This window comes from Orbicella faveolata, unplaced genomic scaffold (genome assembly GCF_042242905.1).
Source record: "Orbicella faveolata isolate gen_17 unplaced genomic scaffold, um_ofav_v1 contig_12, whole genome shotgun sequence".
Taxonomy (NCBI): Eukaryota; Metazoa; Cnidaria; class Anthozoa; order Scleractinia; family Merulinidae; genus Orbicella; species Orbicella faveolata.
The window spans coordinates 10,418,966-10,434,782 of NW_028301539.1; the positions used below are offsets into that span (position 1 = coordinate 10,418,966).

General features: G+C 41.1%; 1 protein-coding gene and 1 pseudogene across 1 annotated transcript; both read right to left on the reverse strand.

Moving 5' to 3' along the window:
- Positions 1 to 79: 79 nt before the first annotated feature.
- Positions 80 to 4,136, reverse strand: LOC149116565 (steroid 17-alpha-hydroxylase/17,20 lyase-like; annotated as a pseudogene).
- A 7,147-nt stretch (positions 4,137 to 11,283) lies between these two features.
- LOC110050172 (lactadherin-like) lies at positions 11,284 to 15,373 on the reverse strand. Its single transcript, XM_089283714.1, has 5 exons — positions 14,980 to 15,373; positions 14,655 to 14,875; positions 13,134 to 13,200; positions 12,607 to 12,920; positions 11,284 to 12,413 (listed from the first exon to the last, which is right to left on the reverse strand). Exons 1-5 carry the CDS (start codon positions 15,092 to 15,094, stop codon positions 12,267 to 12,269), a joined length of 864 nt encoding a protein of 287 aa, XP_089139840.1. The 5' UTR covers positions 15,095 to 15,373; the 3' UTR covers positions 11,284 to 12,266.
- Positions 15,374 to 15,817: the final 444 nt, after the last annotated feature.

The following is a 15,817-nucleotide window of genomic DNA, read 5'->3' on the forward strand; positions in this document are numbered from 1 at the left end:
TTCAAATTCGTTTCATTTCACTTTCTCAATGGCTGCGTTGGCTATATAAATCATGTCCCAAGCAAAGGTTAATTGCAAGGCCAGGTACACCAATTTTATTTATTGGTCGTAAACTCTAACAAAAATCCCCTGTCGATGGTGCAAAGTAGCCTATAGTACGCAACATCGACAATATTACTATGTGGACTCAAATAATAGATGTTCTAACTACAACATACATCAATCCTAAAGAACATACATGAATCCTAAATACACATGTATAGTCATGTAGAAAACGCCAGGTTCGCACTGAACTTCATTGTCGCTTGATAGCACGTATCTTGTAAGAAGAAGGAAACTGGACGAAGGCGCCCTTTGCTTTAGGTGGGACTCCATCGTCACCGACGAAAGTAAACCTTTGAAGCATCCACGAGATAAACAAGAAGAGCTCAACTTTAGCCAGGGCTTCACCAGCGCAAACCCGACGCCCAGCTCCGAAAGGATAGAAGTTGCCTTGGTTGGTGAGCAACTTGGCGTCTGCACCAATATGACGGTACGGGTTAAAAAGTGTCGGGTTTTCCCAGCACTGGGGATCTAGATGAATTGATTCCGTGTCAGCAAAGACGAACGTACGTTTTGGCACCCGGTATCCACACAGCGTGGTGTCTGTCAAAGCGACATGAGGCACTGCAAGGGGCACCACGTTTCCAACCCGTAGCGTTTCTATGATCGTTGCTTGGATGAGTGGCACATTGGGGCGATCGTTCAGAGATGGGTTCCGTCCACCAGTTACTTCATCTAACTGGCGCTGAATGTCCTCTTGGTACTTTGGATTGCCAATTAAGAAGGGGATGACCCATTTCAGCGTGGTGCTTGTGGTTTCGTAACCGGCCAGAAACATGTCTTCGATGGTGATCGATGACAAAACAGTCTTCGGAGAGGAGGACGACCTTTTCCCCATCGCTTTCGCTTTCGGCTTCTTGCTTGGCCTGAAGGAGACCTGAAATAAAATCTTTTATGGGTTTTGCTGGATCAAAGCTGTTTTCTCGCTCTTTAAAGACTTTGCGTAAGATATCGTGTATCTCAAACATCGGTTTCATACCGCGATCATAAGCCTTAATTGGCAGGTAATGTGCCCACGGGAAGAAATCTAAGATGGCTAACAATTGAATATCGTCGGAGTTTGATATGAACTCCACGTTGAGTTTCAAAAGCCTGTCCAAATCTGTATTCGTCGTATCTTCACCTTCACCAAAGGTAATCCCACAAATAACATTAGCAACAGCACGCATCAAGCTATCTGCAGGATTGAAAGGTTTTCCACCTTGGTCTTCCATGAACTGCACCAACTTTTCGGCTTGGACTGAAACCCGGCGTTCGATCAGAGGGATGTCAGAGAGGTACTGGCGCAAGGCTGTAGTGAAGAGTTTGCGCTGTAACTTCCATTCGGGACCATAGTTTCCTAAGATGATATCCTTACCCCCTGTTATTTAAAGAAAACGACATCTGTGAGTAAGTGAGTCATAACACATATAATGAGTTGAGGTTTATAGTAGAGGAAAGTGGCCCCTTGGCAAAGTAAACCATTCAATATTTAACATCGTGCAAGGCATGCCAATCAACAACAACATACATACCTTGAAGTCCATTTTGCTTAATTGTCTATTAATAGAATCATTAACGTCTCATTGCGTCTGGCAGTGAAAAATAGTCGTAGTCTGCTACACTTCATAAACATAGATAGGCGCAGCCAAAAGGAATATGTCAGTGGTTACCCTTCTGACTAAGTTTACGCCTATGCTTAGGTATGGGCCTTCAATGACTGATGCTTGTGATTATGGTCTAGGCTGCGCCTTTGTTACCTAGGCTAATTGCTCTGAAAGGGAACGCCCGATTGCATGGTTAGGGCAGCAGTAGGCTTATGCATACTATGCAGAATCTCTCCACGCCTTGTGCTCAGACCCATTCTTTTAAAGACGCATGTGTTACTCCTTTCCATTTTGCCCTGACGAAAGGCTGAAGCTCGAAAAGTCATCTTCGCAAACTCGCCAGTTAATTTAACTTTACCAACAAGGGTTGATTACCACCAAAATGTTACTTCTTCTGCTTTCTTTGTTCATGCGTAAGTGTGTGTGTGTTTTTTTTTTGTTTTCAGTTCGTGCCCATTTTTATACTAATGCCTTATTATTGCTACTATGTTTACGCACATCACGCCACCGTCTGTGCCTATGCCTCTTGCTATGTTCCATTTTCTTTGCTAATGCCTATGTTAATTCGGTTTTCTTTGCATCTACCTCTAGGTTAATGGCGATATCTGAGTCTGTTATATTCATCTGATGTCGAGTCATACGTCAAGTAGTGCTTATGAGCTAGTGAGAAAAACCTGAAGTTGAGGCAAACTCTGTCCTCAATTTATTGCAATACACCAACGTGCAATATGAACCCACCTAAGCTTTCGGTGTAAAAAACATACGTCTGTGGTCTCCCCGCGTAATCAGCAGATTTCTTTACTAACATCTCATTAACAGCCGCAGGAGTTGACGCCAGGACGAACTTGTAACTTCCAATTTTCATGGTAAAAACACGGCCGTAACTTTTCTTAAGACTGCAAATGACCAAGAAACAGACCACGCAATCAAGAAGAAGGTATGACTGAGATAGTGCGTTACTATTAAACTTGCAGTTTATAAATATACCAAGTGGGTCATTGAGGTCAAACCTTCTCTGTATAACCTAGGAATCACGAGTATCTACCAGTTCAAATAAACATATACTCGGAACGATAAAAAAAAAAAAAAAAACGAAAACATGAAGGCCCAAACTTCGTCCCACGAGGACTCTGAGTGTTTCGTTGGCGATTTCATTTCCAAACGTGACATATAATAGTTCAACTAAGTATTCGATATGCCCGAGCACTTCTATTGATTTTTGCTTTGTGACATTGTACTGAAGCCTGCTTTCCCGAATAAATTATGCTCCCGCTAATTGTTTATAACATATCAGTGCACTAAAAGAATGACATGGAATAAACACAGGCAATGCTCTCCCCGCTTCCAGTCACTTGAACTGACATTTATTTTACAGCTCATCGATTTCATGGTAGTTAGTAAAAATAGGTTGCTTTTCATGAAAATCACTAATAATATGGGTTAAATCCTTCTAAATGAAGAAAGATTTGATCTCGACTACATTAAATACTTAATTACAACCCATCGAGCGTTATCAATGCTTGAAAGCAGTTAGCTGCCTGAAGCTACTCTTCGGGTGATTTATTGTTTCTGCAATACCTTCTTTGTTGTAGTTTTAGTATGAGCGATTTTGTTTTAACTGTTAAAGCAGCTTCATTGAGTACAAATTAAGCCGGTACAAACAGCAATATCTGTTGTACTTTGAATATCGGACTATGAATATGTTCTCGACCTCAGGTTTGCACCATGTCAGTTTCCCCAGACCGAATATGCCTTGTTTACTCCAATAGTTAACCCCAGACAGGTGGAATTGTGGCTTCCGTGATCGAATTAACGTGACCTTAACCATTCTAGATAGCTTTACTGACCTCTGGAAAGTGTCGCCCAGTTTCTCTACCTTGAAGTCGAGGGAAAACACATTCCCCAGAACGGGGAGAGTGGTTAAACGCGGACCAGGCGGCATGCCCCTGAACTCGTACAACACCATCAGGTAATGTAACATCAGCAACATAAGCAATAGGAGAAGAACATTTCCAACGGTTAGAGAAGCGAAAATCGTGTCAAACAACGACGGCGCCATGTTTAGAGAAGATCGAAATGCACAATACATGCAATCATGTATAAACGTTGTAATGTTTGTCACTAAGACTCGGACGCACACAGCGACATCTTGAATTCGTTTATTTTCCAACACCACTCGTCACGTGCAACATAATATATTCTAATTTATGCAAGCTTAAACATGACATCTTCCTTTCCAATAAAAAAAATAAATAAACAAAACCGAAAACAAAAGAAAACAAAGGAATAACAAAGTAGGTCAACAAGTTATGTGGCAACAATTCACAGAAAATCGCTAAAAATGTCTGTTCCACACTGTTGTCACTATTAACTGGAACTTCCCCATAACCAACAATAACACAGCCTAGTAGTAAGCAAATAAAAAACAAAAAAACAAAAAAACAAAACAGTCTGGCATAAATTGATTTCATGCTAGTTATAACAGAGCTAGCTGTTTTGTCTTTCATAAGACAAAGTTCCGGATATTTAGAGTAGTAGTCAACCACAACTAAATAAGAGTTAGTGTTCAGTTCAAATATGTCTGCACCAAGCTTCTGCCATGGTCTCTGGGGAACTTCATGAGGCAGGAGAGGCTCTTTCTGGTTCTCTCTTTGATACTTGAGACACACTGGGCATTTAGCCACCAGTCTCTCAATTGCAGTAGACATGCCTGGCCAATAGACTACAGCTCTGGCCCTTGACTTACACTTTTCAATACCAAGGTGACTCTCATGGATACAATTCAGGACAGCTTGTCTCATATCTTGTGGGATTATGAGCCTCTGGCCAAGGAACAACAGGCCTTCTACTTCATGAATTTCACTACGAAGACTCCAGTAATGGGCAATTGATGCAGGCAATTGGCTTCTGTGGGAAGGCCAACCATTCTTAACAACTGTACATAATTTCTGAAGGTCTTCATCTTGTGCTGTTGCAGACTTCATTTGTGCCAATTTCTCCTGGGTCATGGGAAGATTTGTAATGAGGCTATGGACCATCACCTCCATGTCATCGTTCAAATCATCATCTGTAGGCTGCTCATTCAGAAAGGCTCTTGAGAGTGTATCTGCTACATACATGTATTTGCCTGGAACATAAGAGATGTTGACTTCATACTTCTGAAGTCTCAGAAGCAGGCGTTGAAGCCTTGGAGAAGAATTAACCAGTGGCTTCTTTGTGATTGATACCAGCGGTTTATGGTCTGACATAACATCTACTGGTCTACCATAAACATAATGATTGAATCTCTCGCAGCCGAATACCACTGCAAGAAGTTCTTTCTCTATTTGGGCGTAGTTTACTTCTGCTTGGGTGAGAGATCTTGATGCGTAGGCAATTGGGTGGCCATCCTGGAGAATGCATGCTCCTAGACCTGACTTAGAGGCATCCACATGCAAATTGACTGGCTTAGAAGGATCAAAGAACTTTAAAACAGGCTGACTTGACAGGATCTCCTTTAGATGCTCCACTGCCTGTGTGTGCTCATGTGACCAGATCCAAACTACATCTTTCTTCAACAGGCTTCGCAAGGGGGCAGTAGCTTCTGACTGATTAGGAATAAACTGAGAAAAATAGTTCACCATTCCCAAGAATCTCCGCAGCTCTTCTCTGTTCCGGGGTAATGGCATTTGAACTATGGCTCGCACTTTCTCAACATCTGGCTTCAATCCTGATTCAGACACAATGTTCCCCATGTACTTGACTTCACTGACTTTGTACTGGAGCTTTGCTGGGTTGAACTTAACTTTCGCTTCTCGTGCCCTTAGCAAAAGCTTTCTCATGAGTGTGTCATGCTCAAACTCATATTTAGCAGCGATAATTATGTCATCAAATATGACTTCCACACCATCAATGTCTCCAAATATGGATTCATTCTTTTTCTGAAAAACCTCTGGTGCTGAACTTATACCAAATGGCATTCTTTTAAAGCGATAACGGCCATACGGAGTGTTGAATGTGCAGAGGTGAGAACTTTCATCATCTAGACACACTTCCCAGAAACCATCCTTTTCATCCACTATGGAGAAAACTTTCTTGCCACTTAGACGACTTGCTATATCTTCTGCAGTTGGAATCCTGTGGTGCTCTCGGCGAATTGCCTTGTTAAGATCTCTGGGGTCTAAACACAGGCGTAGGGACCCATCACGTTTCTCCACAATGACGAGACTGTTAACCCACGGGGTGGGTCTGTCCACTTTCTGAATAACATCTTTCTCTTCTAACTCCTGGAGTTTTTCTTTCAACTTCTCAAGCAGACTATATGGCACTCGCCGTGGTGGGTGAATGACAGGCTCAACTGTATCATCCAATTCAATGTGATAACTGCCTTCCATACAGCCTAGTCCAGTAAAGACGTCAGGAAACTCATCCAAAATTTCTTCCTTTGTGAGTGGCGCCTGGGCAACACTCTCTACTCTTCTGACCAAATTTAATTTTTGGCAAGCTGAAAGTCCCAAAATCGGTGGTGACTCAACAGCGGCGACAAAAAATGGCGGGTTTTCTTTCATTCCACGAGCTTCACAGTGTAAGTTTAGTGTGCCTTCAGGTTTAACCTTGAAGTCTCCATAAGATGAGAGAATGACGCTGGTTTCCGAAAGCGGTGACTTATTTCTGAGTTTCAAGTACACACTGAGTGGCAACACATTCGCTTCGGCTCCTGTGTCCAGTTTGAATTTAATCGGTGTTCCGCCGACACGTAAATTCGTAAACCAAGCCGAGTCTTCGACAGGCGGTGCACTAGTCACTGTTCCGATAAATAATTCTTGATCTCCATTATCTGATTGAACTTCTAATTCGACTCCACCAATGGCGCCTTGATCGCTCGGAGTGACTACGTGTACGGGAGATTTCATTTGCGGACAAACTCTGGCGAAATGATCTTTTCCTTTACAAGCGAGACAAAGCTTTCCAAACGCAGGACATGACTTTGGTAGATGCTTAGTACCACACTTCGAACAGTTGAACGGTAATTTAGGACGCGGCGGTTTTGGACGCCTTAAATTGAACTGGTTTCCGACCCAATGAACTGGAACGCTCTTGTCAGAATCTTCCAATTCCTTTATTTGACTCGAGCTTGCTTCGCCGGCTCTGCAAACACTTGCTGCTTTTTCTAGGGTAAGGTCTGACGATTCACGGAGCAGTCGTTCTTTCAGTCGGGTATCTCTCACACCAAACACAATTCGGTCGCGGATCATGAGGTCATGCTGATCGCCAAATTCACAGGACTTTGCACGTGTTTTCAGCTCGGTGACAAACTGATCAATTGTCTCGCCTTCTTGCTGTTTGCATTCCCAAAATCGATATCTTTCAAACACAGTGTTCTTTCTCGTGTTGACATACTCCTCAAACTTCTTCTTAAGATGAGCAATCTTGTTTGGATCCTCACCAGTAGCAAACTTAAAGGTATTATAAATTTCCAGCGCTTCTTCACCGATCACGTGAAGCAGGATCGCGCACTGAACTTTCTCGTCTTCTTTTATTTTGCCAGACGCCGTCAGATAAAGGTCGAATCGTTGGACCCATCTTCTCCAATTTTCACTTGGATTTCCTTGAAGCGACAAAGCTTCCGGAGGCTTGAACGAATCCATTTTACTCCTGGTACCATGTAATGTTTGTCACTAAGACTCGGACGCACACAGCGACATCTTGAATTCGTTTATTTTCCAACACCACTCGTCACGTGCAACATAATGTATTCTAATTTATGCAAGCTTAAACATGACAAACGTTACTAAGCCTATTGTTACATCATCTCAGACACGATTTGTCACGAAATCAAATCACTAGTGTCGTAAGATCAATATTGACCGTCTCAGCATTCACAAATACATTGCTATGTCTCCTGCGAACCTGCTGTTTCGAAAAAAAAAAGACAACAACAACAACAACAACAACAAAAACACAGATGCTGGCTATCCACTTAAAAGAGTGAAAATGTCAAGCACAGTGTGGTCCTTGCTTCCATGTACAAATCACTTGAACTGTTGAGGTAAAAATCCTTCAACTCGCTTGCTTTACCCTCTGTGACCGGAGATGGGTTGAATCCTGAATATAAAAGCATGTACGGGGAATATAGTCTGTCCACAAACGTTTATGTTTTTGCTACAGGATATTTTCATTCGAGAGCGCAAGAGTGAGCGCAGAGCGCGAGAGAAGCCAAGAAGAGGGCGGAAAAAAATTCCCTAAGCCACCCTTGATCTTTTTCGAGGGAAAGGAATTGTAAATTTCTGTAGTTGTTTTACATGTAACCTGGCTTCATGTGTTTCTTATATACACTCTGATCATTCATAACCAAAACACAATTAAACACTCCAGCTCGTTTAGAAACGGTAATGGCCAAGAAACTACGGTTCCACCCTACTGCTAAGCGGCCACCTTCGGGGAATTGGGAGGTGGTCGCTTAACGGGGGCTGCCTGCTTTATAACAGTTCGTGTACTTTGAATACTTTGTTTAGATTGGGTTAATTGCAAGGTGAACATAGAACTACGTCAAGACAATCATGATACACATAACGTGTGTTTGAATGCATGCTTTTATCAGTCATCAAATGCTGTTTCGGACTCCTATCTGCCGTCGATCGTCTTTTCCAAAAGAAAGCCAGCCTATGTGTATTAAATTTTGGGTGGCCGCTAAAAAGGGGAAAGGACAACACATAGAACACTCTCTCATCAAGACGACCAAAATGTGGCCGCGGCCACTTAATAGAGCGAGGTGGCTAGATAATACCGGTTCTATATACAGTATTTTCAGTCTGACAGCAACCTCGGAAATTTGATAACTGAGCGCTTGATAAGTGGTGGCAGACGGCTGCTTATTAGTGGTTCGACTGTATTCATTATAAGACCTTGCTTCCTCAAATAACCTTGTTCCACAGTAAACTCATAATTGGGGATTTAGAAATGAAGACAAGGACGCTGAGGATGACGCCGATTACAATAAAACCTTAGATACGAATCTAGTTATACCCTGAAGTCATTTTGTTCGTTTCTTTCCTTTTTTTTAAAGCATCTCGAAAACCAATATGGAACACAGCCTCAAATTCGAAATATAAATCTCGTGATTCGTGTTCTCCAGACAACACAGAGCATGGCCATTTCACATTGTTGTCTTGCAAACATGGATGGTAAAGAAATGTGCCAAAAAATACAACGCGCGTGCACAGCCATTTTAGTGCTCAGCAGTTAAAACTTGTTTAGCGACGTAGCCTATGCGTTTTTCTTTAACTCTCTAATTATGCAAATCAGGTACTACCCTGCTGATGCTGTAAAAGCGGTTTTATAGGTCCAGGGCCACACCAGCCTTATACAGTTCGTAATTTAACATCCCCTCGATGTAAACCGTTCTTCGGTTTGACTTGAATCTAAAACAATATCGAAATGACTAATTTGAAAAAGTAACTCTGCCGTCGTTTGATAGCACGTATCTTGTACGCAGAAGGGAACTGTATGAAGGCTCCATTCACGTGTGGTGTATGGCCAGACCTGCAATTTACAGCCCTAAGCAAGACGATGAACATCCCCGCCCATTTCACAAGGGAGTTTCCCTACTCCCTCCCTCTCCCTCCCAAGATACGAGATAAATCGGAGGCTAACTGGAAACGAACTCACTATCTCCGACCAATTTTCCGCAATATCTACCTTCACAGACAACAATATACAAGCCAATTGTGAGAATTATCATGTTCCAACAAATAACGCTATATAAGGATACCGCAGCTATGGTGTCAATGGGCACGGTGAAATTTGTACGCTGCAAGTAAATACAAAGCCAGATCATTTTATTCTATCGCAGTTTGGCTTCCTTCCTGAATCAAACGCTTACTGAGTATGTGCTGTTTCCCTGAAGGCATCAAGCATTCCAGGCGCGTTAAACGGAAAATGAAAGTCATAACTTCCGGATCAATATGAGTACAGAGTAGACATTGCAATCTTGGGAGCGGAGCTCTTCTGAAGTTTGGTTGTGAAGTTATTATAGATGACAGGAACTTGTCCGTGAATAGCACAAATACTATTTGAAATCTATGTAGTGTGTTAGGATCCAAATCCCCTCATTCAGGGCGAGTAACGCCTGACCATTGTAGCCGGAAAGCACTATTTATGATTGCAGAATAACAGTCAATCGTTTGGTTTAATCCGGTTCAATTAGTCTGCATTACCGACTAGTTCGGCACACAACAATCTGTCATTACACAAAACCGACAAATCTCTAGTTATCTATTTATTTTATATTATTTCTTTTAACATACCGCAAAAGAAAGTTGATTAATGGTACGACGAGCACCCTCTTCCTTTTTATATGGAAGTTCCTTTCTCCCCTGCTATGCAGCTCACCGAGTTGGCCTCTAAAAGACTAAGACTACAATGCTCCCTAACAATAGGATATTAATAGTATGAATATACTAGTACTGCAACCTGGTTTGCACACAAATCGCACTAGTTAGCAATTTCAACAGACAGGTATGAGGTTTCTTTTGGGTTAGATGTGGCCCATCACCCAGTAGACTTAGAGCAGGCTCCGTTCTGCTCGAAAATCCGGAGGGAATTCGAAGAGCCCAAAAAAGGCGAGGGAACGCACAAAAAAGGTGAGCGAACGAGCGGTTTCCCCGCTCCCTCCTGCTTGTTCGCCAGATCAGTTTTTTTTCTTTTTCAGTTCTCACTCGGGGATTTTCGAACAAAAGAGAGTCTGTTTGTAGTCTCAGTGATCACTCGGAACCTCCATCTTCCAGTAATAACTCGGCCTATGAGTCAAACCTTTCCTGTATCTTTTTATTTTTAGAAATAGTTCTCGGGAGAGTGTTCACACGACTTCTTTTTAATGGCCAATCCTTTATTCCACCGCCCTCCCGCCCCTCCCCCCCCTGAAAATAATCCCATAAGCGTCCCCCTCGGCCAATCCATCATTTTTCTCGGAGAAGGCTCTTCTACATGAAACGTACCTGAAAGAAAATAGTTAAACTACAAACGAGCAACTCATCCCCAAGAGTCGAAGCAGACATCTTTCCAGATTCTTGTGGTAAATATAACTACCCTATCGCAGCCACTATTCACCGCGCTAACTTTTTGTTCACTCTTATCCTCAATGCAATGGCCTTTACGCCATCCTCAGCTCTATCTGCTCTGACATCATCCTCCCACTGTAGTCCAAGATTGCACGCTAATAAGGAGCATGGTCTTTATAATAAGATGCATGCTCTTTCTAGTTTTCATATAACAGTACCTCATATTTGACAATGTTTTGGTAACTTTTTACAATTTGAAAACTTTGTGATGCTTAGCATAAAGAATATAAGTCTCTGCCGTATCGACCTCAAAAGTGAAAATGCCGGGCCACAAACGAATCGACATAGCACCAGCCAGTCGCACAAGTTTTTCTAGGAATAAGGATGATCAATAAAAGATACGATCGAAAATCAATCAATGATCAAGCAGCTTGTACATCACTGATGATAGGATTAAGCCTTATAAAAGAAATCCTAATTTGCAATATTCTCCTAGATTATTTGCATAAAATATCACTTACGAATATTGAAAAGACGGGGTACGTGGTAACCCTGAGTCCGATGTATTCATTACTTTTATTGTTGTGACCCACACTGTTTATAACACAGTTACTTATACGGCTATTCACGCTGCCTACGTACAATATTAATACAGTTGCTTGCACTAATTACAATAGCAATACAGTTACTTAAACTACCTACAATACTTGTCATGCAATACGATTATTTACACCTCTTACAATATTGATGCTTACACCACTTACTTGTATTCAATGGTTGTTGTGTAACGCCCGTTTAAAAATTCAAACTTTACCGAGAATGTTTAGTCATGAGTACTTTTGCCACCTATATAAGCTTAGCAGTTCTTGATAACCAATATCTTAATGTATATTACGCAAAAAATGTCCTAATTACTAACTTTTGAGTTCTTTAAATGTTTGGAGTCAATTCATGTCAAGCATAATGCCCTCTGTACACTAAAGGAAAACTGCAAACAATAACTTCAGCGACGATATAGCTTTAATATTCTTCCTGCAATAACGGCCTAATTTTCATCGCAGCGAATTCACGCTGGTGCAAGATTCTCTTTGAAGTGATACCATCTGACACCCCGATAATATATTAACTTTCTCTCGGCTCTCAAGTATTGTTCATCAGATTACGATCAGTGCCCTAGCGCCAGTAATTGCAATTGTGCAGTTACGAGAGCTATTTCTGTCATTATCTCCGTCTTCTAATGTTATGCTATTATGATATTTTGTTTCATTAATTTACAAAACAGATAGAATCCATGTCACGTCGCTGTGCGTCTGTTTAGTAATAGGTCACAGATTACGTCAATTTGTGGTAAATATAGTGACACACTCGCTTAATGGCTCAGGTGCCACTTTGTTTTGTTCTTACCACATTTTCACGTCATCTGAGATCTATTGAAGGGGCAAACAGTAACATAGAATCTATTTGTTAAATTTTACTCGCTCGCTGGGTCCTGTGAAGTAAAATTCATAATGTTGGGTTGCCATGTCATTATATTATATTATCATTTTAGCACAAACATTTCAATTCTCAAACAAGGCCATCTTTCATGCGTTACGGGATAAAATCTAACGAATCTTGCTTTGACGTTAGGACTGAGTGAATGCTTCACAATACTATTTCGATCTGCGTTTCCCAGGAACACGTGCACCTGCGAATGAGAAAAATACATAACAGATTACATCATGTCATGAGGAATAAATTGTCCACAGAATAATATGTTTCCGAAATCTCCGAAGAAATGACGGTAATATTAATTGCCACGCCCATTTTATTATACAACGCGCTGAATGAAACATACAGGTCACTTAACTTAGGCTGTCGACTGATTTCTAGTAGAATACCTTTTCTTCATTGTTTTCCTTGTAGGCATTCCAAATGACTCCATCTATAGAGAGACGCACTTTGTAGCTGGTGGTCCAGACAGAGCCTGACCTAAGTCCCTGTGTTGCTACTGCACAAATATAGTGTACTGCACCCATATCAACTTGAAGATAGTCTGTTCTGTCTGTTTTTGTCTTTGGACACCACGCTCCATCTCTCCTGTTCTCATTCAGCCGGCCATAGTATGGGTAATACCTACTGCTGTGAAATGTGCTTGCCGTCATCCTGGCATCTGGTACTGTGTTCCTGTCCTCTACACTGAGAGGTCCACATACTGAAAGACAAACCAAGAAATACATGTTTACATGTTTAAATGCATTTTGATCACTTCGAGTCATTTTTTGTGTCTTTATGACATAAAGCAATCACCATGGCAATAAATCTAATCAAGCTATGTTGCTTATATACAATAGAAAGATGGATGTATAGAATAGATATATAATTTTACTCAAACACGGTAAAATCCCTTTAGCCTATCAATACTCACCACATGATTGCGATTGACAGTGTTTTCCATGGTACCCTGGGTAACGAGATACATCAATGCAGGAGACCTGGTTAGGTCGAGACAATTAATAAAACAGTTACCTAGCTGCTGTATCAGCTACCTAACCGCAACAGTCAAGACAATATCGTCTATCTCCAGAGGCAGGATTTCAAATTTTTGAAAATTTAAGGTGGCCCTACCCTGCAAGACAAGGATCTTCTCTTTCTTCTCGGTGAGAGGCGAGAGAGAACGTCTGCTCGCAACTGATTGACCTTTTGACAGGCTGCTGTCCACAACCAGAAACCGACACATTAAAAGTCCTGGTTTTTGGCAACTTAGAGTTTAACTGGTTTATAACTTACGCATGACAGATAGGATTCAAAACGCTTTCTGTTTTCGAGAACTGCAGAAAATATTTGCTTCCCTGCACTGACATGGGTTCTTCACGTACGCATGCGCGCATCAAATTGTAAACTTTTGTCTGATGGAAAACAGGCAACCTTTGTTTGCACAGTTCAAGAAACTATTGCTATACATTAATTCACCATATCAAGCTATTTGCTGTTAAAGGAGCATGATGTTAGGGCTCAGGGCATCAAGGTTAAGTTTCTTTTAAAAAATCATTTCAAAATAGTTTCTTTATTTCCAGATGAGCTTGCAAATTGCGAAACATACGCGAGACAACGTGGTTTTGAACGAGCTAATTTTGGTTTGATTCGTCTGTTTCTTGGATGCTCAGTACTTCGTAGAACTTATCGAAATTTTTGTAATTTCACGAACAAATAAATGGTCAATAAGTCGAAATTTGCCACGATTGAACCGAAAATAACGAAAAATTTGATGGTATGTAGACGTTTCGTGTCACGAAGCACGTCTCATGCCACAACCTGATCTATTTCGCGCATGCGCGATTGAAAATCGAATGGTTGAGAGCAAGAGTCTTTTTTACGATAACTGCAGAAATTCTCGTGCGCACATTGGCTAATTTTTATCCTCAATAAGCGGACAGACGCATGAATTTATAATTTATGCAATGCGTCAGCGAGCGAGGGCGAACAATTTGACGATTTGTTTGTAGTCTACGGATCCGCTTGGCTATCGCCTCGTGGATCCTCAGCTTCTTTGACAATGTTATGACGAAATTCGTGACCAATAACAGGACAGACGCATGAAAAACTGACGTCAATTTGTCAAATCGATCAGATAGAGAAGATAAATCTCTCACTCGCAGGGTAAGATGGCTCTTAACCCGCTCCACGGAATTGCTTCAAAATCTAGCATAAAGCTGTATCTTGGATTGAGTTAAAAGAACTCAAGACTAAAATTCAAGGCGTTGTTACTTGGTTTGACTATTTCTATAACACAACCTTGCCAGATAAGCACGGCTTGTTTACCAATGATTGGGTATTTGTGTCATGCCAATATAACAACATCACTTGATAAAGATATCCGTCAAAGTGTAATTGATGGAAAATGTTGTAAAGTGTCGTCAACCATCTTAAGCGGAAGGCAAACACTAACCTGTACAGAGCCATAGTAAGTAGATCCTTTCCTCCATTGAAAATCTCCTGGCTTCACTTGTCGTGTTTTGCTATTGAGCTCGCATTTAAGTCGTTTGGCACTGTTGTCATGGGGATGAACGTTAAAAGACTTGCAACCGTTATTCCCAATGCATTTCAACTGACATTCAAACTCGTCCACAACTATAGCCGTCCTCATGACGTGACCAACTAAAGCGTGGTCTGAAAATAACAGAAAAATGAAAGTTTCATTGATGTAAAGTATCCTGCGAAGAGATTTGAACAAAACTTCCAATGTCCACTCTAGTTGCTATGAGTTTACTTACCGAGTTGAGTTTCAAAAACACTACCACAGAAGTCCTTGTTAGCCACAACAAATATCACAACGAGGAAAATGTTGAGAGCAACAATCACCAACTGTTTTGGGCAGAAAGTGGCCATTATTGCATGTCTGTTGTATCTTCTTGGTTTAAGGAGTGATGCTTTTCTCCCGCGCTTCTTTGCCTCTGGATACGTGACTATGGAGCTCTGTCAATCTTATAGCTAACAGGCTGTCAGTAATTCTTCACAGTGACTGACGTAAGGTTCTATTTACCATGTAATATTACATACGCAATTAGACAGATCTGGCCGGGTATAAGGTGACGGATATTTCTTATAAGAAGCTATACAATTTTCAGAGGAAATATTGAAAAGAAAAACAAAACAAAGCAAAACAAAACAAAATAGCAAAGCCAGCACAACATAGAATTTAACTCAGTTGCTTTAATACAATATTTCGGCTGGCCACTGCTAGACTCCTGTCATATAGGAAAATAACACAATGTGTCATATACGCACTTGTTTTTTAAGGGCAGCGATTGCGAAATACAGTGTAACATATGCGTAGGATAAGTTGACAGGCCATTAGGGACACTCAAGGCAAAAGGCTCAATTATTTTAGCTTGGTTAATTTGAGTGGTTTTCCTGGTTTAACGATGGAGTCGCTAAAGAAAACTATATTTTTCCAGTAGGAATGAGATGCATGTTCCTGACTATTTTTTCTTATAAAACAAAAAGACATGAATACTTTGGGAGAATATACATTTCAGAGTTACTGAGCAAAGCGAAAAGACAAACATTATCTATTATTAAATCACTCATAGCTCACGTCCGTTTTGACAT